General features: G+C 36.4%; 1 protein-coding gene across 4 annotated transcripts in view; it reads left to right on the forward strand.

Annotated features, from left to right (window-relative positions):
- Window positions 1–24,188, forward strand: part of UNC13C (unc-13 homolog C) — a 194,484-nt gene that overhangs the window by 41,532 nt on the left and 128,764 nt on the right. Inside the window, exon 1 of one of the 4 annotated variants that reach the window (XM_065688907.1) lies at window positions 18,752–21,867. The exons of the other annotated variants lie outside the window; for them this stretch is intronic. Coding sequence (XP_065544979.1) covers window positions 18,906–21,867 — 2,962 coding nt within the window. The 5' untranslated portion in view covers window positions 18,752–18,905. Of the gene's footprint in view, window positions 1–18,751; window positions 21,868–24,188 lie in introns of those variants that run through there. 4 annotated transcript variants of the gene reach the window in all.

Genomic DNA, 24,188 nt, shown 5'->3' on the forward strand with positions numbered 1-24,188 from the left:
AACGGAGAGGGACCCGGAAGGGCTAGTGCACTGTGGGGTTGGACGAGGTATCGGTCGGTGCTCGGGTGGGGGGGCGAGTTATCAGTTGGCTGGTGTTGAGGTGTTGTATTCTCTTCCCTTGTTATTTCCTTTATCATTATTATTATGGGTGGTAGCAGTAGTGGTTTGTGTTACACCTTAGTTACTAAACTGTTCTTATCTCAACCCGTGGGAGTTGCATTCTTTTTGATTCTCCTTTCCGTCCCTCTGGGAGTAGAGGGAGGGAAAGAAGAGGGGGAGTGAGTGGATGAGCTGTGTGGCTGGGTTTAAACCACAACACATGGTTAACTGTATGATGGATGTAGTGTGATGTTCAGTATGCGAATGCTCACTAACAGAAGTTATTGGTATTTCAGTTCTGTCAGCACTATTGATTTACTGTCTTATTCAGAAACAGAACTTGACAAACTAATACTAAAGCAGGTATAACACAGGGACAGCAATGGGAATTTAGGGTAAGCAGAAACCATTCTTTGTTTAGGAGCCATGGGCTATGAGATTAATGTGAAGCTTCCCTTTAAAAGATTTCAGCAGGCCCGAAGAAATCACAAATCTTTCAAAATCAATCTTTCAGGTCAACAATTTTCTAACCTGCATTCCAAGTAATATTTTATATGCTAGTGTCTCTTAAACTGGGAGTGAACAGGTATTTCCTTTGCATGAAGTGTTACCAGTAGGTTACTTGTATTCTGATGCAATGAAAAAAGTAATTATAACATTCAAGTGGCAGTATATTGGTTGGGCTAAATGACTGTCAGCAGCAACTGCTTCTTTTAAAGTTCTGTGAATTAATTTCAAAGATGAAATATTTGAATAGTGAGAATTTGTAAACCAAGAAATATTGAAGTGCATTTTCTTTTCATGTAAGTGGATTTAGTATCAGTGCGAGTTTGTCAAATTTAAGAGATGTTAACAATGGTTTAGAATGTTACTTCATGTTTTGAGAGGAAGCTCAAAATACCTGAGGAGTTAAAGGACTTTCCAGGTTGTCTTTATTAGTCACTCTTTTTTGTTATTAATTACATAAAGAAAATTATTGATTGGTATATCAAGCAATTCTGTGGTGCAAATGATCTCAGCTATCTTGTGTCTGAACTGCTTGAGTTTGCATGAAGAAGGTAAAAGGTCAGAGTGGGGAGATTAGGCTAACAGTTCTAAGACCACTTCATAGTTGCCCTTGAGGCTTTCAAAAAGTAGAGTTTGGTAAGTTTACTTCAACAGAAGGTGATTCACTGATAAAGGCAGTTCAAGATATATTCAAGATATGTTCAAGAACATATCTCCCTTGTGTTGTTAACACACAACAAGGAGTACAATGCTTGCAAAGAGCATCAGTTATTTCCACAAAAAGATCATGTGAGATGGATTCATCTTCATTCATGGCTTCAAAAAAACATGCATTGTTGATCCTGGTTGCAACCTAAAATACTTAGTTCTAAGAAGAGATAATGGATTAGAAATTCAGCTTGTGGGTCACAATAACAACTCTCATATTAAAGGCATGAAGGAAAGTCATAAAAAGCTATAAATAAAGCTGCCAGTTGTATGGAAGCAGTTGCAAGTTTCATGCTGCTCTGTTGGTAAACTAGCACAGATTAATTATAATTGCATTATTATGTTTTAAGTTAAATTTTATGCCATCACCTTATCTTCCATGTCTCATGGCTTTTGTGCGGATATTTACTATGTAAAAAGATAAAATCACACTTATGTCAACTTTGATCAAAGAACTGCTTTTGTGTTTTTTTTTTTTTTATTTCCTATCTTTTTAAGTAAACTTAATAGCATATTTGTTTGGGGTTTTTTTTCTGGAATGACTTCCTCTGAAAGTTTTGTGTGGAAGGGACTGTATTAGGAAGTCAGTAGGATTTTGAAGAAAAGAAAATGGAGATATCTTTTATGTGAGTTAAGCTACAGTTAATGGGGCTTATTTTAGCTTAGATCTTCCTATGGTATTGTTGAGTTGAGATATTTTCTGATTTATTCCCCTCCCCCTCCTTTAAATCAATGTGAAAGCTAAAAATTGCTTTCTTCAGTTAATTGAAGGTATGAGAAATGGTCGGCTGTGAGAGAAACCTTTATGAGCTGCTGTACCATTATTTGAGGATTCTGTTAGGCAAGGTCGGGAAAAGCGTTACCGCTTTGCTTTCCTCTTCAGAAAGTGAGCAGTCATGATTCACAATAGGGGGTAACAAACCTAAGCTTTCTCTCTTGGCTGTCATAAATCAACAAACAGGAATGTAACATACTCTCTTCCAAATTAAACTTCAGATCTCTGCTTTGCTTCAGAGTTCAAAAAGGGACCATAGTAACATTCTTTCCCTTCCTCCTGTTTCAAAATCTATTTTGAGTAAGCATGTTATAGCATTTTGCAGGTTGTCTTTGAACTCATTAAATGATTTATTTCTGGTTTTATTGATAGCCCATGGTTAAGTCAATGTGCTATAGAATTGTCCAGTGTGCTATAGAATGTCCAGCTTCTGGACCATATTTGCGATTGAATTGCAGGGCGTTTTGTGGCATTGGAAGGTAATGTTTGAAAGACTCTGAAACTCAACAGTGTTTTTGTCAGGCAAAGTCTGCAAGTGAGAATGTGTGCCTCAGATTAACTGGTTTATTTTTCCCCATTTTATGTGAATCCTTTGGGCTTCCCTTTAAGGTCACCATTCTGTGGAGGCAAAAGCTGGCTTTTGGAATGCAGTGGAAGTACTAAAGATGAATAGTTAGGATTGTGAAGGCAAGAATCCATTATGTTAATTATAAGGATTGATGGAATACTTCTTGTTATGGCAAGAAAGGGAAAGAAGTCCCAGGGTGAGGAGAAAGAAATACTGGAACAACCAACAATCATATCAGTAAGAGATCTAGGATAGGAAGGAGAGTTGAGAGCTGCTACAAATAGATGAACTCAATATCCTGGTTAAGAGAATGATGGCTCAGACACTGAAAAGCTAAGGAGTTGATGGAATCTAAGCAATGTCTAGAGAGAGAAGCTTGAGGCAGGGGGAAGAGTTCCAGTAGAGCAAATAACCTTGCTTTCAGCTTTCTGATAAATGGTGTAACCCCTTTCTCAGGCAGTCCTAGCACTGTGAGCAGGCTTGTTGCAAGCATTCAACTTCTAGGATCCTTGCAGTATCTGCCTTAGAGTTCCTACTTCATCATTATGGATCTTTCTTGTGATTTACCCTCTTTACTCATTTACAGATTGATGGGGTTGGTTGTTTTAATTCACTACGAAGAAACTTTTCTTTTACAGTTTGGTGGTGTGCTCTTTCTTGCTGAATCTTTCTATGCTGCTGCCACTCATGGCAAATCTTGAGATGACTCTTAATTAGTCCTGTTAGTAGTGCTGTTAAGTATATACTTGAAGGTAAGTATACAACTGAGGGTTGTATGGAATGAAGATGCTGTAGCTCTCCAAGTCTAGGTCACTTTGGCTCCAATTACATTTATCATATCCAAAGAAACTCTGCAAGCAGGATAAATGTGACTTAAGAGTCCTGAGAAACTATTTATGTCTTAATATGAACAATGGAAAGCAAGGATTAGGAAATTACTAGGCTAATCACTGATAATGTGCATAGTCCTGATGAAACCAAGTGTTTCTTTTCTATTTTCATGTTCCACTGGGCTGGGAAAGCAGGGAAGGTGGTCCCTGTGCCACCCGTTAAAATGGGCTAATCCTTGTTGATACTAAATTGCCATCCTCAGATTCTCTTCCTCCTCTCTCTTCCCTCTCAGAGCTTTCATACCAGTTTATTACCTCTGCAAACAGCTTGAGCTGACATTTATTTTTTTTCCTTTTTGGTCTGCCTGTCCCCTCCATCCCTGCTATCTTGTCTTGCTCATATCACAATAACAGCTTTCTCAGTAAAGCTCAGCCAAGGCCCTATGTCTGTACTGTATTTGAGGAGGCCTTGGATTAAAGATATCTGAATACCTAGGCTGAAGGTATCTGTCAGTTGCTCAGCTGGGACTAGAATGCATGCACTGATAGACCTGACACAGGAGCCGTCTGGGAAAGCCTAGTGCATGCAGTAAGATCTGAAGCAGCACTTGAATATTTTAAGTGTTATTTTATCTGGAACCAAGGGGTAGAGAATCAGTAGGAATAAATTACTTTTAAGAGGCAGTAATAAAAAATATTGTCTATTTTCATATTAAAAAAGTAAGAATATTTTAGAAATAGAATGCTTATGTGAGTCCTTGGCCAATTTATTTTAATTTTTGCAAGTATTAGCAGATTCTTGTATATTAACTGCAAAGCTGCACAATTAGTTATATTGTGCTTGTGGAAAAGTAATATTTATATAAATATAATAAAAGATTCATATTCCAATGAAACTTTCAGTGTTTTCTTCCAGAATCAGTTTAGTAGAAGAATAGTCTGACTTAATATTTAGAAACAGAAATACTGTATTTTCTGTGAGTAATGAAGAGTTTAATGCTTTAATAGTAATTTCTGTAAGAGATCAGTTACTGCAGGAAATGTAATTATGGCAAAACATAAATTGACCCAAAATAGAAAGCAAAGCATCAAACTAATGCATCAGACTAGATCCTGAAATTAAAAGTAGCAGCTGAGTCAGATTCTTGATTTTAGAAAATGCTTTAGCAAACAATCTGCTTTCCTAGAGAAGAAAATCAGATAGTCTCTAGCGTGAGTACCTTCCTAGAGGGCAACAAGGAGCAAAATAGTCATAAGGAGAGAACATAATAGGAGGATTAAATTTCAGGAGTGATATATGTTCTTCAGTTACTGCTTCAAATGCATAACGTTATGACTTTGGGTCCTTGGTATATCTGGGTGGGGAGAAAGCTCCCCTTTTCCTCCTGAAATATGCTTAGTTATTGATTTGACTTGACTTTTTTTCTAGTTATTGTTGGGGCTTCACCCCATATTTGCTTCTCACTGTGATCCCATCCTATGATTGCTTCTGAAATCAGGGCCAAGCTTTGTTGAAACTGCAGCTGGGAAGAAGTGGTTATCATGTTTTTAAATGGTTTGCCTATTCCTTGTTAATTGTGGCTAAAAAATCTCAAAAGTGGTTTTACTTAACAGAATTCAAACTGCATAACTGTGTAAACCTAGTAATTGCTTAAGGGAAACCAGTGCTTGAAAGAGTTTTAGTGCAGAATAAGAGACAGCTTTAGCCTTCCTATCTTCAGAGACTTCAAAACACTTCTCATAGTCATCAGAAATAAAATCTAAATCAGCTCATAGGTGGATTCTATGCACTTATTAATGATGAATATTTGTATCTCACAAATGGTTATTGGCTCTTTTCCCCTCTTTTTATAAAGTCTTCTTTTTAGAAGAAACACTGAGCCACTAGCATTTTACAGAAAAAAAATACCTTGTATGGAGAAGAATAGCTTTAAATCTGTATGTATGCTTCCAAAAAAAGCAAACCCAAAACATTTTATACCTTTCTCTGTATTTGTAATAGATTAGAAATTCTGTTAAGAGCTGTAGGTTAGCACGAAATTCCGTAAGAGCACCGTGATCACCCCATCCCGTCCCGTGTCGGTACCTCCGGTGGCGCAGCTACGCCCACCAAAAGAGCAAGCGCCCGCGGGGGCCGCTGCAGCCGTTTCCCGGGATCGACAGCAGGGGGCGCGCTGGGAGCGGCCTGACCGTGCTCTGCTGCCGATGGTCTCTGCGACCGGGCGCGTTGACCGGCTGGGGGAGCTGCCTTCCCACTCATCCCTGTCTCACCCTCCCATAGGATTAGATCAGCATATTGTAAGAACTGATTGATTTTTGATTGACGGGATATAATTGACACAGTTATTGCCTTTGTTTAATGAAAAGGAAGAAATAATCCACCCCTTAAGCAGTCCGTACAGGGTGGGGAATTGAGAAAGGTAGCTTAATTCTATGATAGCTTTTCCAGTTGTCGTGCTGAAATCCATCATGAAGTATAAATGTCTTCAAAGTTGTTCCGTCAGTTTATAAGTGTCACCATTTCAATGTAAGCATTAAAAAATAGAAATAGTCAAATAACATCTAGACTAGTTATATGTTATTTAACACTGGTTTTATTATTTATAAATAGTGATGAAAACTAATGACATGTTTTCACTGAACAGACTTATTCCAAAGGATTCCAAGAATCATCTCTGAAAGTCATGGTCACATAATCCTGGAAATAAGCATACAGACTAGCTGTTTTCTCTCTGAAGGCTTATAGCTGCCTGTTGGGGGTTGGGTTTTGTTTTGTTTTGTTTGGGGTATGGTTTGGATTTCTGGGGGTGGTGGTATTTGGGTTTGGTGAGGCTTTGTTTTTTTCCATTGAGATGCAGGAAATGGCTTGAATTGTGTAACAAACTGTAAAAGGTCTTTATTTTTCCTCTTCCTTCTACGTGTGAGAGTTGTATCTTCAGCCCTGTGTTTGTGAGGTACGGTAAATCAGTGTGAACCCTTAATGGTGTGGTTCTGGAAGGCCAGCTTCATCAAGATATAAGGTTACTGGCAAGTAACTGTGAAGGTGGACGTGGCCCACAAGTGTGAACTGCTCATTTGAGCTAGTTTATTTAACACTGACATAGATGCCTTTTCAAGATGCACAGCAGTTGCATTCTACTTGCAAGTGGCTTACAAGTATCTGGGCTACCAGAACTGTGAGGATAAAAACCTCCACTCATATGTTTACTATAGAAAGTTCTTTACATCGTATGTATGTGAGGATCATGTGAAGAGATACAACATAACTTGTTGTGGAGATTAATTTAGCTGCAAGTAATTAGTATGTACTTACACATGAAACTAGATTCTTGATTGGTCAGTATCATTACAAGCAAAGCCAGACTTTTGCTGGCTTGGGCAAGTTTGATGTGGAAATTTAATTCCAGAGTAGATACACCATAATTAGTTTGAGGGTCTTTGAATTGATGTGTGGTTTGCTTTTGGTTTTTGTTTTCCTTCTGAAATATCAACTCAATACAAAGTTCCGTGTTTATGCTGGCCTATCAAATAAGTGGCTTCAAACTGAAACATTCAACATCTGGTAATGTAACAGATTAGTAAAACAGGGTCAGTACTTAGGAACTTGCTTGAAGATTACAACATTAAGTGCTGTGAGTTAACATTATTTGCAAACAGCTATTTATTAAATGAGAGAACCTTTTTTTTTTTTTTTGCAAAACACTCCCAATATTTACTGTTTTTACTGTCTGTAGCCTCAAGACCATTTGCTTGATCTTGATAAAAACTCAGTTTATTTCTGTTGTGTCTGTCTGCTGTGGCTGGCTGTGCTTGAATAGACTGCATGATTTTTCTTCGTTTTTTTTATAATCCTTATATGGGCAGTTCTTTTGATTTTGAGGGGCATCATTGTCACATTTTGTGTAATTAGGACTATATCAGTGCAGTGTTTCCTGTTGTGCACTTATATAAAAGTTCTTTTGGATTCTTTGTTGGCATGCAATGTGGCAGATTTGAAGCATCAGTCTGTTTAAGTTTAGACAGAATAGTAAGTAATTGCTGCAGGCTAATAACTACGATAAGATTTGAATAATAAAGTATTCATTCTTCTGGTTCTTAACTATAAATCTAATTACTGGAGTATTTATAGGTTATATTCATTTCAGCAGGACATAAAAAAATATAATGCTCTGTAACGATTTTCACAATGATACGTTAAAAAAAAATATTTTTACCACTGTAAGAGGTTTTATTCTAGAACTGTTCAGTTTATAAATTGTACTTAAAAAGCATTGTATCCCTAGACTGCATTATTAACAGTGGTACAAGGATTGCAGAAAATGAAAGGTACAGCTGATAAGCTTTAAATAGGTATTACTATAAACTGTTAAATACTTACAAGTGCTGCATTTTATTCAAGACATCCTTAATGTATTTTTGAAGTAATGACTTAATTACATGCTTCTCTGTAACAAAGTGTCAGCTATTACCAGAAAATCCAAAGTCCTGTTTATTTTATACAGGAAACATACATAATTCACTATCTGACAACTGTTTTATATGACATTTCAGTGTGGCTATCTCCCAAGATTAAAGGGGTTAATAGTATACCTCTGTTTTTATGCATGTACACGTTTTGTGAAACTTCTGCACTTAGATTCTGTGTATACTATTTATGTAGAATGGCTTTATATAGGATCCTTTTGGATGTACTCCCATAGTTATTCATATGTTGGAGTTTTAAATATATCTTCAATATGTATGTAGGACTGAGTGTGGCTTTACACACTCTTAAATCACTTAACATTTGAAAAACACCTACAGTATTCTGTACAGGATAATTTACTCACTACATGCACAATAATGATAAGTTCTGCTGTTTGAATCCCAGCAAAATTACTGAATCCTAATCTCTAGGTGTTAACTGGGAACATACAAAATGCTTGTAGTGGAAAACAGTATGATACGCTTTTTATTATCTAGAGCATCCTTAAATAATCTTGGAATTGTAATAGTTATGAATCTATTTAGCAGATTCATTGGCAAAAATAAACAGATGTCAATAAAAGCACTGCTGAAAGAAATAGCTATACAATTGTTCCTCTGGGTCATGTCAGACTGATAAATAAAAGGCTAGGTGAAACATGGCACTACCAAGCAAGAGATACTGTCTCACAGTGTTATCCTTCTGGCCACTGACGCACCTGCTAGCGCTCACGATGCACTGCATGTGTTGTTTCTGTGAGCAAGGTTTCTCAGTAAGCCTATTTTACTCCGTCAGTGAAGCAGAGGGGCTGCCTTCCATGCAGAAGGGCTGTGGCTATTGCAGTGACTACTGCATTCAGAAGCAGCAGGAGAAAACAGCAACGGGTGAAGTTACCAGCACCTAAAACAGCAGGATGATTACTGTTCTCTCATGTTGTATTTGAGCTGGAGTAGGATACTGACTCCCATTTTGCTATTGTAGAGGAGAAATAAAGCAGAGCTGTAGAATGAATTAGCAGCTAACACCATGATTACTCTTAGCTGTTAGCACAAGTTGTAGGAGGGGCAAGGAAAAACAGAAGAGGGAAGAAAAAAAAAGAAGCCTTTCATGCTGCCTAGGGAATACGGTGGAATTTAGAACAGACACCGTTGCGGACTGACAGCATGCCTGACTGCACTTGAGTTGAATCACTGCGAGGCTCATGTTTGTATTGTACCGTTTTAAAGCTGAAGGAGGAACAACAAAATAGTAATGGAGTTGTGTACAGTTTTTCTGCGTAAATGGAAAATACTATAAAGATGGTGGTATGTAATTTGTATTTTATTTTTAAGAAGGATTTAATCCAGGTATGTATCTTCTTTGTATGTTTGCCTCTTGTCTACATATATTTTTATGTTTTCTTTGTTTCCTTTCCTTATTTTAATTCTGGATGTACCTCCTACTGTTAGAGCTAGTGCAATGTATTGATTTGTAACTGATTTGGTTTCTAATGCTGTAATGCTGATGAAACTGTCTGGGCTTGTGGACTTAAGAATCAACACTTCATTAAAAAGTAGGGAGTTTATTTTGTAATGTTGGCAAGTTCACAATGTAAGTTAAGTAAGACAGTATAGTATTTGATTTCACAATGAGTTGGAACATTTTAATTGGTATAAAAAGACAAACAATATACATATATGAATACATGGTGAAAATATAGTGTTTTGTTTATATCTGCCAGTACTTTTTTCCTAGTCCATGATAGGATTAGTAATAAATTGAGCTTTACAGATGCTTATGTATTTCTCGGTCTTGATTAATCTTGAAGATGAACACCCTGCAGCTTTCTTTCGAAGAGACAGCTTGCTTAGAGTACATGCTTGATTCTGTTCGTCAGCTAAACCTACATGTTAGAATGCCCTCTCTCATATACCTCCCCCAATCCATGACCTTAAAATAGCACATAGCTATTTAATACTTTTTTTCCCCATTTCTTTAGGTTCAGAAAGATAGTATTTTGCCTCCTGCAATTCCAGAGTACTTGCAAATAGCAGTAGCTGAAACTAGTTTCTTAATATGAGATTGATGGTTCATTTTGCTTTAAGAGAAATAATTATACAGCTATGAAAATGTGACTGTATTCTTTACCTCTCAACTTTCTTTAGTTACCTAGGACCTATTGCATTTTTTGTCTTAAAATTTTCTTTCAGCTGACTGATTGATTGTATGTAATAAGTGAAATAGAACATAAAGCTATGTGCCCTTAAACTAAGGACAGTCATAGTTGTCTTATAATGGTCATGTCTAGTAAAATGTATTGCAAATATGTAAGACATCATAAATAATGCTCATCTGATCTTTCCGTAGTCCTGAAATGTCTTAAAATATTCTGATGCATTTCTGGTTTGAATGCAGCCCAGTTTTAAGTGGGACATTTTTAATTTTTTTTTTTTAACATGATGATACAAAAAGGGTTAATGTCAGTTCCAGCATCTTAATACTGATGTTAAACCTTGGCTGACAGGAATTCCTGTGCCTTAAAAGCAGTCACTGATGCAACATTATTTAACTGCTTTCTGATGTAAAAATGAACTTGGATCATGAAGTTGTAGTTATTTTTCACAGAGGAGGTGATAAAATGCCTTCTTCATGAATGAAGCTGTTGGTGATTATACAGTATAGGTGTCTTTATTTAGTGTAGTATACAACTGTGATTTGGCAATTGAAAAGCTGAAGTTACTTGACACATGAGAGTATTGTAAAAATTGGTGCTAATTCTTACTACATGAATCAACACAATGAGAAAAGGATTTAAAGAATGCTGTTGAGTCTAAAAGTATTGAGTGAAAAGTATTTAAGGTTAAAACATCTTTGCCTCATAGATTACTTTAATTAAGGGTATTATGATAGAAATTATGGTTAACTGTCATCTCAAAGGCGTTTCATATAGAATGAAGTCATGATGCAAGACAGATAAGGTTTTTCAGAAGAATTTACACAACCTGAAGAGAGTTTTGTAAAGGTTTTCTGTCACTATAGCATTTTCTTGATCCTGTAGTGATATCAGCACAACGTTATCATAATGACTATATATTGCTGTGGAAACACTTAGGGAATCACAGGTGAAGCACTGGGATTCCAGAACAGTTTCAAGGAGGAGAAGACTGATAGCTCAGAATAAGTCCAATTCATTGAAATATCAGGGAAGACTGAAAATTCCAAACTTTCTTTTAACTGTAGTTTTGTGAAAAACTATGAAGAATTAAGTAGTATACTAACTTCTGCCTTGTGAGACCGCTACAGAAAAACAGAAGCTCTGAAGCATAAAAATTCTTTGGCATCTAAAGAGATTCTTGTATTTTTTCCTCATCTGTGTCATTCAATTAAGTTGATAGCTGTAAAAGAGAGATTCTTACTTCTGGGTAGAAATCTAAGTAGCACTCCATAGTTGTCAGTATATTGGAGCAGACAAAGTGGGGGTTTTTTTCTTAGATAATTTGAATTTAGAATTAGGTTTAACATCTACCATTCTTATCAATGAATGTCATTTCAGGTGTTTAGCAAGCATGGCTTCTAACTGTGTGCCTACTCATCCTAGTGTGTGTTTCTGTCACAGTAGTTGTAGTTGTGGTTTGTGCTTGTGGCATTTTTCAAATGTTAATGTCACAGATGATTGCTGCCATTTATCACATGAAAGACCTCTTTATCTAAACCTGTCCATTTCATGGTCTTGTGTTCTAAGAATTTGGTGGAATTATTAGTTTACCACATTTTAGAAAGTATTTAAAATATTCTTGTCGGGGAAGGGTGGAATCCAGAGTGCATGCAAGTAACATTTTGCCCATTTAAAGTTTCACAGATAAACATTTCACAGATAATTTTTCTACTTAGTTTAGAAGAAAAACTTCTCTCACCCACCCCCAACCAAAAAAGTCACAGCTCTCCAAAATAATCTGTGTTATATAGAGTAATGTAGTGCAGGCATGATCACAGACTCCATGGTGGTCTCTTACCGAAAAGGGATCTAATTCAGGGCAGAGAATTGCCCATCCAAAGGCTCAGGCCAGTAGAGTTAGAGGTTTAAAATTCTATAGCTGGAAAAAAATTTGAGGGGTTCTTTATATATAGTTTTTTCTGATGGAATTATTTTAGAGATTCCTTGAAGTTGCTGGAAAGTTTGAAATGTTAAAATTGCATGAGACTTTGAATATCCACTCAGTCTACTGTATATATATATATCCTCTGCATATGTGTTATGCTTTGGTGTGCATTAAATTATTTGTGCTCTCAGAGTATAATGCTCTAAAGAAAACTGTTGAAAACGGACAAAATTGAGGACAGAACTAAAATTTGGTCAAATGCATGGTGATACTTTATATTTTTAAAAGTAGTAAATAGGTTCTAATTATTCTGTACTCTGTACAGGATTTTTTTAATGTATTTTTTTTTATGTATTTAATGTAATGTATTTATGGTAATCTGACATAGTAGCATGCATGTAACAGACTAACTCATATTAGAAGACAATATGCCTGCTACTGACTTAGTAATACAATTATTCCTATATTGTCAGCAAATAACTTTTCCATCTCCAGGTTTTCCATTCCTTTTGTAATCTGCATTTAAATAGGGATGGACCGTTAAGTGGAATTCTGTCTATTTCAGCAGCTTTTGGACTGACTAAACGTAAGTTTATATAGGACAGCATAAATCATATACACAGCTGTAAAGTGGGGGGAAAAGGACTCTCAGGTTCACTGTTGCCACCTTCTTTATATACTGCAGTCTCTTTTCTTTCCTTCATTAAAAATATGAGGAAACAGCTAGAAACTTTAAAGAAAAAAGGCCAGTACGTTTAGTCAAATAATACTGAAGCTGTGTTCCAAATCATCTGCAGTCTCTTAACCCTTAGGTATGTAGTCAGCTGCACTATACTAAGCTGCCTACTGCTCTCCAAAGGGAGCACATTTCAACTTCAGGAATCATTACAACAGGTTTTTACATTTACATATCAATCTACAATATTTGGAAAAATTCTTTTTTTTATATTTTTATTTTTAGTTCTAATTAAGGCCATTGTACTTTAAGGACAATTGCTTCAAATATAATTTTAATATTTTTAAAATAACATTCTACACTTTTAATTCTAAAGAAATAGTGTTCCAAATGTCAACAATTTTATTTGTAGCTCATAAATAACTGGTTGGCTACTTTACCCTCACAGTCACTGTAACAAGACTTCTCGGAGAATGCAAATACAATCATAGAAGAGTTAGGGTTGGAAAGGACCTTAAGATCATCAAGTTCAAACCCCCCTGCCATCGGCAGGGACACCTCACACTAAACCACGTCAGCCAAGGACATCTTTTAATGGAGCAACTAAAGGGGGGAAACATTTATCACCTAGCAGCACAAATATTACTAATACACACAAAGGTGCAGAGAACAGTGTAAAAAAAAAAAAAAAAGTAAGAAAAAATACTGCAAAACAATGGTGTTTATTTATTTTTTTTAATTCACTAATATCCAAAGTTTTATATATATATGGGTTCAGTTTCAGACACTGTTCTAAATCAGAGGGAGCCAAAGTCAGTTTTAAGTATGTGCAACTTGCTTCTATTGTTATCCTTAAACTTAAGTTGTATGCTGGAAGAACAGAGAAGTCAAGTAGCAGCTATGAATGACTGTCTCGCAGTATAACTGTTAAATATTCAGATTGGATTTCATAGTGTACTTAATGAGCATATATGCAAGCTCTTCAGGACAGATAGAAAATAAGGAGATGGTAGTCTCTTTAGACTGGGGTTTGAAACAGTAGCTTGCCAGTTAGTAGTACTGGTAACACTCCCTGTAAATAGAAAGGCAGTATGTTTAGTGGTGGTTAGATATACACTAATAGTAGGATCCATAAAGAAAATATCACCAGGTAAATAAGCAGATATAGTGACCTTTCCATATGATACTGAGAGACAATAGGAATAGCTTTTAATCAAAAGAGAGTACTGATAGCACTCCGTGCTCTCATGTGAATGGGAGGGGATGATAGAATAGGGCTAAATTCTGCCGGTGAAAACCTCAGAAATTTCTGGAACAAAGAATAATTACCCAAAAGAGAAACCAGAACTATTTTCTTGCTGTTGTCCCTTTGTTTGCTAGGGTCTGCAGGCAGGTCATCTATGTATCAGAAGCAGTATCTCAAGGTAAAACGATAAATACCACTTTACCTGTAGAGACTCACCAATAACACAGACTTAAAACATCAGTGTTCAATAATGTCCAGAAAAATTGAGACTATAAAGGAGCATATAATTGTTCCAAATTAATTCTGTATTAAGTAATCTGAGAAGTTTGTCAGTATAATGCTAGTGTTACAGCAAGCTAATGAAGCAGTCTGGAGTATACGCAGTTATGCTGTCTGAAAAGAAGGAGCTTAGGCTTTGCCCAACAGACATGCACTAATGGTAAGTACAGTTATGTCAGGATAACCCTATTCCGAGGTGACTGTAAGACTTGTAGAAGATGGTACTTGAGAAACCTGTAGATGTGAATTCTAGCTGTTCTGTTATTTATTCCTTATGTTCCTGATAGTAAGAGAACATCTCTTAGCCTCAGTTTCTGTGTCTGTGAAGTGTATTAGAATTATAGAACAGTTAGGGTTGGGAAGGGCCTTAAGATCACCTAGTTCCAAACCCCCTGTCATGGGAAGGGACACCTCACACTAAACCATGTCACCCTAGGCTCTGTCCAGCCTGGCCTTGAACACCGCCAGGGTTGGAGCATTCACAACCGCCCTGGGCAGCCCATTCCAGTGCCTCACCACCCTTACAGTAAAGAATTTCTTCCTTATATCCAATCTAAACTTCCCCTGTTTAAGTTTTAACCCGTTACCCCTTGTCCTGTCACTACAGTTCCTAATGAAGAGTCCATCCCCAGCATCCCTATAGGCCCCCTTCAGGTACTGGAAGGCTGCTTTGAGGTCCCCACGCAGCCTTCTCTTCTCCATGCTGAACAGCCGCAACTTTCTCAGCCTGTCTTCAAACGCGAGGTGCATTGTTTGCATTTAGTTTGTCATGTGTGATTAATTAATTTCTGTGAAGCATTTTGCATATCACAAATAGGTGTTGCTGCCTGTAGGCGGTAGTGACTACTTTGGCAGTAATGCGGAATGGCATTGCTACAGAAAAAGACTTTCTGGGTTTGTTCTATTTTTCCCTACTATCTTGATGTTGTGAAGACAAACTGCTGTATGCCTTTTTATAGAGGCAGACTGCACTTTAGTCTCATCTTCTGTCTGTCCCTTTCCAATGTGCACAGGTCTCTTGTAGTTGACAGATAGTGTAAAGGTTAAGCAGGGCTATGGTTCTGCATGTTTCTCACTTTTTTTTGATGGGACAGTCTGCATCCATAAAGCTACTTCTGAATAGAGAGGGTTGTTCTGCTTCGTTTACTAGGATATGAACAGAAGGTCTGCAGTGTTCTATTTTTTTTAATACTGAAATTATATTTTTAAGATGATTCAGTTTTCTTCTCTCTTTATAAAAATAGAAGGCTGGGTTTATTAAAATGAAAAAATAAATCAGGAATCTATGAGGATCTGGTATTCAGACATGTAACTAAAATACACTGCTTGCATTATCATGCTTAACCCAGCCCACTCCGCCCCCCTTCTACCTGACACATTAGTTTTAGATTTGGGAATAAAATCCTTTATACATGATACTTCCAACTGACAAGTTTTATTTTGGCAATCCTTGTTGTCAACAGTATCCTTGAAATCAATCCAAATTACCTGTTTACCATCAAGCTGATTGTCAAAGATCTATATTCAGACTTGCTGGGAGTGAAAAGTTGAAGGAAGTGTTATTGTGTCCTTTCTTTACAGAAGGAACCCATTAGCAATTCATTTTATTTCTAATCTCACAATCCTTAACATCTTCCAGTTTCCTGCCTTGTAACTACCCAGCAGAAAGTCTGCACTTCACTGCTGTAACAGTTGAGCTCAATTCCTTATGCTTAAAATGGGTTAATCCATCTGTGTTCAACTTTACCATATAAATTAAAGTCAATAAACAAGCAAGGTGAACATAAAAAATGGGCTCATGGTAGTTTATTGGGAGACCTGGATAAAACCAGAAAAATCACTGCATCACAACTTGCAGCTCACTCAGATAATTGATTTAGTCCTGTGTTTCTCAGTAGACTGTTCCTTATTTCCTAAAGTTTTAACCTACACTAATTTAAAATGATGAGAACCACCCTATGCAAATCTTTACAAAAAGAAATGGATGAGACCTGTAATGACTCAAACTTCATTCCATGTGTAGATATACAATTTTCTAAAATGAGTATTTGATGGAGCAATGATAGGCTGCAAACTGACGAACAGATCATGACTAATATAGCTGAGATGGAATGGAACTCGCATGAGAGAAATTAAATCTGCTCCATTTAGCAGATGTCTGTGTTTGTAACAGTACAACTTTTAATTTACTATGGCATTGTCAGAAACTGGGTTTAAATAAATTGAGTACTGAATTTGCAGCTCTTCATAATACTTTCAGTTATCTTTGATACAAAGCATAGGTTAGACATTGGATAAAAAACATATTGTTGACTATGAAATCGAGATGCTTCTACAGAGAAGAATTAAACTTGTTTTAAAATTAATGGAAATATTCCAGATTCCAATGATAACTTCATTATTTCTTAATGTTTTGTAGACTAAGCCAATAAAAAGCCTTCTAGCTTATTTATGCATTGGTGATTTGAAGTCTTTTAAATTACAAGAATGTCCAAGTCGTCTGCATGAAGTTTAGCTAAGAGGGCACTTAAAAAGCTGTGGTTGTGTGAGCAGAGGAGCTAGGCAGTCACACTTCAAATCTTGTTCAATAAATGGTTACAAACATGCAGTGTAACAGCTGAATGGTTAACAACTGTTCCTACGTCTAGAAACATACCTTTGGTACTGAAAAATGTCCCAGGATGGTTCCTTCCTCTGTCAATAATATGTGAAAACAAGGCAGCGTTGGCTCTAGTGACAGCTTTGTAATATTCTGAGAAATGCTGTTTTCATGCCTTGAAAATTGCATTGAGTCTCACCAAGCATTCTTTTGCTTCCAAACATTGCTTGCTCTTAATTCACTCAGTACTCTGACTTCAGGCATAAGCCTGGAAGAAAAAGAAGTCACAAGAGCTATGCTGATATGTTAAAAATGTGATTCATGTTCCGCAGGTATTTCACTTTTTATAAAATAACAGGCAGCAACTTTGGGAAGGATGAAGACTGTTGCCTATTCTTGTTCTGCTTCCTCTTGGCTGTGTCCCAATTTAGTTATAACTGGGAAAGAAATGAGTCTATTTACATCCTCTCTTCCATGATTCCAGAAGTCATCCGGGCTTTTACCAGCTTTGCTTGGGTTCTTTTCAACATAGTGCATTTTGCTGCTGCAGTATGAATCAGGAGTTAATGTTTATTATTGACCATGAGTATGGTAGTAAGCTCAGTGAAGAAAAACTGTAATGAAAAGACGAGATCTTGAGGTGGTTGAGCAGGCCATAATGTTTCATACGGTGCCATGCTGTTTGCGTATAGGGAGGGCAGTTCTTACCCTTTACTCTTAAAACACTACAGAGCAAATTTTAACCTTTCATATACTGTGGATCTGAATAAACTGCTTATTTTGCCAAAGAATTTTTAGCTGATTTAGGAATGCCCATTTTAAGAACTAATTCTTGGATTTTTCTGAGCTATTTGTCTCATTTTTATTCTACAACTGTGAGACTGGGAGGTGAATGATATGCTGTACAAAAAAGTACATTTATATGTTTAAAATGCATTGACTACATTTCTATGGAATGCAAGCTTTTATGTTATGGAATAGAAGCTTCCACATACCTCATGAAATCTTTTCTTCTTCTTCCATATTTTGGATGAAATTGCTTTCTTGTTGTAGTGCCACCTGCTTTTGTGCTGAGACTCACAAATCATATCTGTTCTCCCTCTTGCTTTCATTTTGTGTGGTTTTGTGGTTTCCTTTTGTTGTTTTTTTCTGTGAGCGGAACAATGTAAAACTTAGTAAGATGGATGAGAACGTTCCATCAGTTGTCATGATTTTCTGTTATTTCTTAAAGAAGAGAAACTAAGAAGGTATGCCCACTTTAAATCCTGGCTTACCATCACACGTGTTAATATCTCCTATAAAAAGAAGGCATCTACTTTGCAAACCATAGTCATGTGCATAATTCTATTTCAAGATAGAATAGTATTTCATGAATACAATATTGATTTTATCAGAATCCCACCTTGCTGCAGAAGATGAACCAAGAGGCACTTGAAAAATTCTATTTTACTAGCTTGTAGCAACTCATTCCCCAGTCAATTTTTTGACCACTGCTGTGTATCATATGGATCTAAGTTGAAATGTCATTACCCTGAAGAAAAAGCAGATAGCATTAATAACAAATATCTCAGTTAAAAGTTGGAGAATTGAACTGAACAAAGAAGCCTGTAAATACCTATAGCTTATTAATTTATGTGAAAAATATTTGCTTAAACCTGCTTTCAGCTTAATTGTTTATGAAAAATTCTATTCACACAATTATGGGGAAAGTATAAATAAATACTTAAGTCCTCTGTGTTTCAGTTGTAATCCCATTAAAACAACACTGGTATTATTGAATGATAAGTTTGCTTGGCAGCCATTGTAATGTCATTCCCTCCTTTCTAGACACTTCAAGAAGCCATGTGCGACAGAGTGAGATTTTGCAAGACGTACAAAACCCTTCCAGGATTTGGTTTCAAACAAGCAGATATTTAATTTATTTTTTTTTTTTCTGTCAAATGATGCCAGAGCATCAGAGCACTTTAGAGTCTCTGTGGATGAAATATTTCCTGATGATCCTGTTGGAGATACAAACACTTGTCTGGATCAAAAATTGTGTTTTATGGAAACAGCCTAATACAAATTACACTCCATGGTTTCTGCCCTCTTAAAAAGCCTGATCTCATCTTACATATATAAGCTTTGCAAAGGAATGTTTACAAAGAAATCGGGAAATAGTACAAAAAGGAAAGAGAGTTGTCAGAGCAAAAAGGAACAAGACTTAACTCAGATTGGACAAACAAAAAATCCAAAATTTTCAAATACTTTAAAAAGCACTGTGAAAAGGATTGCCAAGTGTCCATCTGCTCGCAACTTGTCAACTGAAGAAGAGGAAGGTAATAGAGAATTTTCACTTTCTCCAACATTCAGTTACAGAGTTGCTATTGCTAATGGACTGCAAAAGCATATTTTTGTAAGAAATAGTAATAATGAAGATATAGTTCAAGATCTGTCTTCAAATGATAGTTCATATTCTGAGTCACTAAGTGAAGGAAAAAGTAGCAGCAAGAAAAACGAATACTTATCACACACAATGCCTGTGAGACGCAACAGAAAAAGCTTAAGCAGTCTGGCACCATCTGATGGAAGTTCAGATGGAGAGCGCACTTTACACACACTGAAGCTGGGAGCTTTACGAAAACTAAGGAAATGGAAGAAGAGTCAAGAATGTGTCTCATCTGACTCAGAACTGAGTACGTGGAAGAAAACATGGGGCTTAAGAAGTAAATCTCTAGACAGAACTGGCCGTCACCAGAAATCAAATACTTTTGAACCTGGCTTTAGTTCAACAAGCTGTATTAGCCAAACACATGATGTTATGGAAATGATCTTTAAAGAGCTTCAGGGAATAAGTCAAATTGAAACAGAACTGTCTGAATTAAGAGGGCATGTTAATGCTCTGAAACAATCAATTGATGAAATTTCAAGTAGTGTAGAAGTTGTACAAAATGAAATTGAACAATTGCGAACTGGATTTGTGCAGTCCAGAAGAGAAACTCGGGACATACATGACTACATTAAGCAGGTAGGCCATCCAGGAAACAAGGCAAGTCTTAGGTTTCTAAATGTGCCTGAAGAGAGGCTTGAAAAAACTGAAAGCATAGTTTACAAAATATTAATAGGTAAAATGGGGTTCTCAGAGGCACAAAGCACTATTAAAATTGAGTTTGCCCAAAGACTGGGGCAACAAAGGGACTGTCCAAATGCAAAGCCAAGACCCATTCTTGTTTACTTTGAGTCCTCACAACAGAGAGATTTGATTTTAAAAAAGTCATATAAACTTAAGGGAACTGGCATTGGAATTTCTACAGACATATTTTCCCATGATATAAAAGACAGAAGGGAAAGAGGGTTACCTTCCTCTCAGACATATGAGAGTATGGATATGAAGCTTCTAACTGTGGATACAAAAACTAAAATGCATGACTGGGAGTCACCTGACAGTGATAAAGACTTGGAATCAGATATAAATAAGAACAGTTATGCAAGGATATCCAAATCCGCATTTCAAATAAAAGCAAGCACTACAAAGGGGAGTATAGAGTCCCCAGATACTAAAGACCTTAATAGAACTGTTGACAGTAACACCTTTTCAAACAGAAGAAATTACGATGGTCAGTCACCAGAATTTGACAACATGGAAAAAGAGTCAAAGACCTATTATTCAGATGTGACTCCTCTATGGCATTTACACAGTGATTTTGCAACACCAAAACTTAGCCGTTCAGAGTCAGATTTCTCAAAATTGTGTCAGTCTTACTCTGAGGATTTTTCAGAAAATCAGTATTTTAGCAGAACAAATGGCAGTTCATTATTGTCTTCCTCTGATCGAGAGCTCTGGCAAAGAAGGCAAGATGATTCTACAAACTGGTATGGCAGTTCTCAGGAGCAGACTTTTGTCCAAGATATGCAACAGTATCCAGACCAAAATGAGGTGGAAAATGTAGAAATTGTCAACAGTGGTCTAAGCAATGGAATATGTGCAATGGGAGACAGAAGCCACTATAGTGATTCTCAGCTTTCTTTACATGATGATCTTTCCCCATGGAAAGACTGGAATCAGTTGGAACAAGGGGCAAATTTGGGCCTAGACTCATCTGCACAGGAAGTTTTTGTGTATGATATGAGCAGCCCTTCAGATCAACAGACAGATTTTGGAAAGTGCCAAAATTCTGACCTCCAGTATGATACTGAAAGCTATGATTTTACTCTTGATGGTACTTCTCCATCATGTCCAGGCCTTGATAGTGAATCACAAAGTCAGTGGACTGCTCAATATGATGATTATCAGGAAACAAATTCTGTCTCCTCTTATCAGAATCAAAACAGATTGCCTATGATGTACCGAAGTCAGAGTGAACTACAAAGCGACGACTCGGAAGGAACAGCCCCTAAATCATGGCATAGCCGATTAAGCATAGATCTTTCTGATAAGACTTTCAGCTTTCCTAAATTTGGATCTACACTTCAACGAGCTAAGTCAGCTTTAGAAGTAGTCTGGAATAAAAGTACACAAAGTTTAAGTGGATATGAAGACAGTGGATCATCTTTCATGGGAAGGTTTAGAACTTTATCTCAATCTACTGCAAATGAATCGAGTACAACACTCGACTCTGATGTTTATGCTGAGCCTTATTGCTACAAAGCAGGGTATGGGGAAGACTTAATCGAGCCACCTGGTGAAAATGAAACAGACTATGTAGAAGTAATGGAGCAAGTCCTTGCTAAACTAGAAAATAGAACTAACAGTAGTGAAACTAGTGAGCAGGTCCAGGAATATGAACCGGAGCAGCCTTTGTGTGAAACTACATATGTAGTACTACCAGGGGAGCAATATGACACACAGTTTGACAGTGTGGTCAGTGAAGAAGTATTGGAAGTTGAAATTGACATGGCTGCTGACATAGAAGTACGGGAAGATGAAAATCAGAATGTCCCAGAGATAGTTACTGAAATGCCAAAGAAAAAAAGGATACGACCATCATTTAAGGAAGCAGCTTTAAAAGCATACAAGAAACAAATGAGTGATTTGGAAGAGAAGATCTTTGCTGGAGGTAATAGTGTTTTATTATTGTCTTTTAAGTAATTGTTCTGACTAGAGTTGGACATTAATTTCTGGATGGTACCTGGTTCTGCTTTCGTTGAATTTGGTGATGACAAAAATTCTGCTTATGTCTGGTTTTGTTTGTAGGGTGAACTATTCCCCTGGAAGTTAAGAGCCTAAAATTTTACAAGTTTGTTTTGAGGTAATTTTCTGAACATGTTTAGGAAGCAATTCTATTGCTTTGAATTTCAGTATTTTGAAAAATAAATTTTACAAGATTTCCATCCTACAAAAAGAACTAAATGGTACACTGTTCTTGTTTTTCTTGCAGTTTTATCATTGTATTCACAGGAGTAATCCTGACTGTTCAAATATTACAGTGCTTTCTTTAACAGTTTTCAAGGCATGGTTTGTTCTATATTCATTCTTATGAGCACTGTTCTACATCCTGTATGTAGCCTCTAACTTGTTAAGTACTTGTGAGAGTGCAAATCTGAACTGGTTTTAATTATGTTCTTAGCTGTATTCCTAGTAAGCTCTCAAAGAAGAAATGGTCAGTCCCCAGGAAAGGGAGAAGAAGGGTGTGGAGGAAAAAGTGTAAATGGTAGCATCAGTGTATGAAGGGGTGGTAGAAAAGAGCTTAAATCACAGGTGTTGCCACAGATTTATTCATTATCTTTATCTCCTATGCTAACAGACTTCCAGGCAGACAGTCATATACGTTATTTGTAATATCTCTAGTAATACACAAATATGGGGACTTTCAATATTAACATACACTATAATGTAAATTACAGTGCATATGCTAGAATATTACATGTGCATTTAACTGGGAGCATGTAGTTACCTTAGCTAGCCAGGTGGTAATTGTCACCTTGACTGAATCTTTTCTTTCTTCATCTGCCTTCAAAAAAAAAAAAAAAAAAAAATCAGCCAATACATTAATTTTAAAGATGAAAAATTGTGCCTGTAGTCAAAGATTGTGTTTAGTAGTAATGAGTATCCAAAGCTTGAGCTACTATAAAATGTTTTGTACATAGACTGCTTTTAAAATAAACATATAGCCAAGTTGAGTGTATGTTACACAAGCAATTAAATACCGCTAATATGAAAGTTTATTTGAAATTCTGTTTCCACATTTAAATAATCACACTAGCTTGTAGGTTTCCCTTTTGCAGATATTTTTCTACAGTACTATGTTAGACACCAGACGGTGTATGTAGAAAGAGACAGCTAGCAATAGTATTTCCATGATCTTTTCATGATTTTGAGGCATGGGAGAGGGGGGCCACGGTCATTTTAGCTATTTGTCATTGTACAATAGGAATATAGAGGCATGAGGATGTAATTCAAGAGCGCACACAGGGAACGCCCAAAATAGTGAAATGCAAATTGCTTACGCTATTTAATTTCTGTGCCTTTGTATACATTATTAGATAACAGGCTATTATCTACTATTAGATAATAGATTGTTAGAAAACGAGAGCTAACATCAATGTTACATTTCATACAATTGGTTCTAGGAATTAAATGTATTTGCTCTTTTAACACAGCACGTGAAAGGCCTCTTTCAGTCTGTTAGTCTACTGACATTTTTTTTGTTCTGAATTACTGAATCATTTCTTATACTACATTTACAGAGAAGCCAACTGACGCCAAGGCTAGTTTATGAAAATGTGTTACAAAGCGTACAAAATGTACACTTTGTAGCCTCTCGGTTTTCACAGTCTGCCTTCTTTTCTTTGCCTGTGGGTTCATCTGTAGACAGTACTTCTATAATTTAAGTAAATAGTAGTTTGGGGTGTTATATCATTTTTTTTATTTATTTATTTTTTAATATTTGCAGAAGCAGTAGTAACTTTAAAAGAAAAGTGACTAATAGCTGATCTAGTATTTACTTGACTTTTACGAATCATGTGGCCCCTGTAAGTGATTCACAGTCAAATTCTAATTTATTGTTTGTTGATGGAAAAATGCTAGTTGCAGGGTAAGTTCCTTGAATGAATCTTTGTTATATAACCAAAGTATAATCTATTGTTTAATTAATTGTTTCATATCTCCATGTAGGCAGGAGCTGGTAGACAGCAATCTGGCCAACCAGAGATACAGCCAGATAAGTCACAGTAGCGTTGTTTCTCCAATCTAGTGCAAAAAATACCAAGGTTCAGAATGGTATTATTTTCATTCTAGTAACATAGGAGGTAAGGTCATTGAAACTTTGATTGATAAATAATTTATTAGTGCATGAGAACCCCATCCGGTAGTTCTTTCTATTCTCTGTATCTAGCTGGAAAGAAAAAAAATACACTATGGGTTTATTTCTAATGTATT

The sequence above is a fragment of the Lathamus discolor genome, chromosome 8, assembly GCF_037157495.1.
Source record: "Lathamus discolor isolate bLatDis1 chromosome 8, bLatDis1.hap1, whole genome shotgun sequence".
In the NCBI taxonomy this organism is placed as follows: Eukaryota; Metazoa; Chordata; class Aves; order Psittaciformes; family Psittacidae; genus Lathamus; species Lathamus discolor.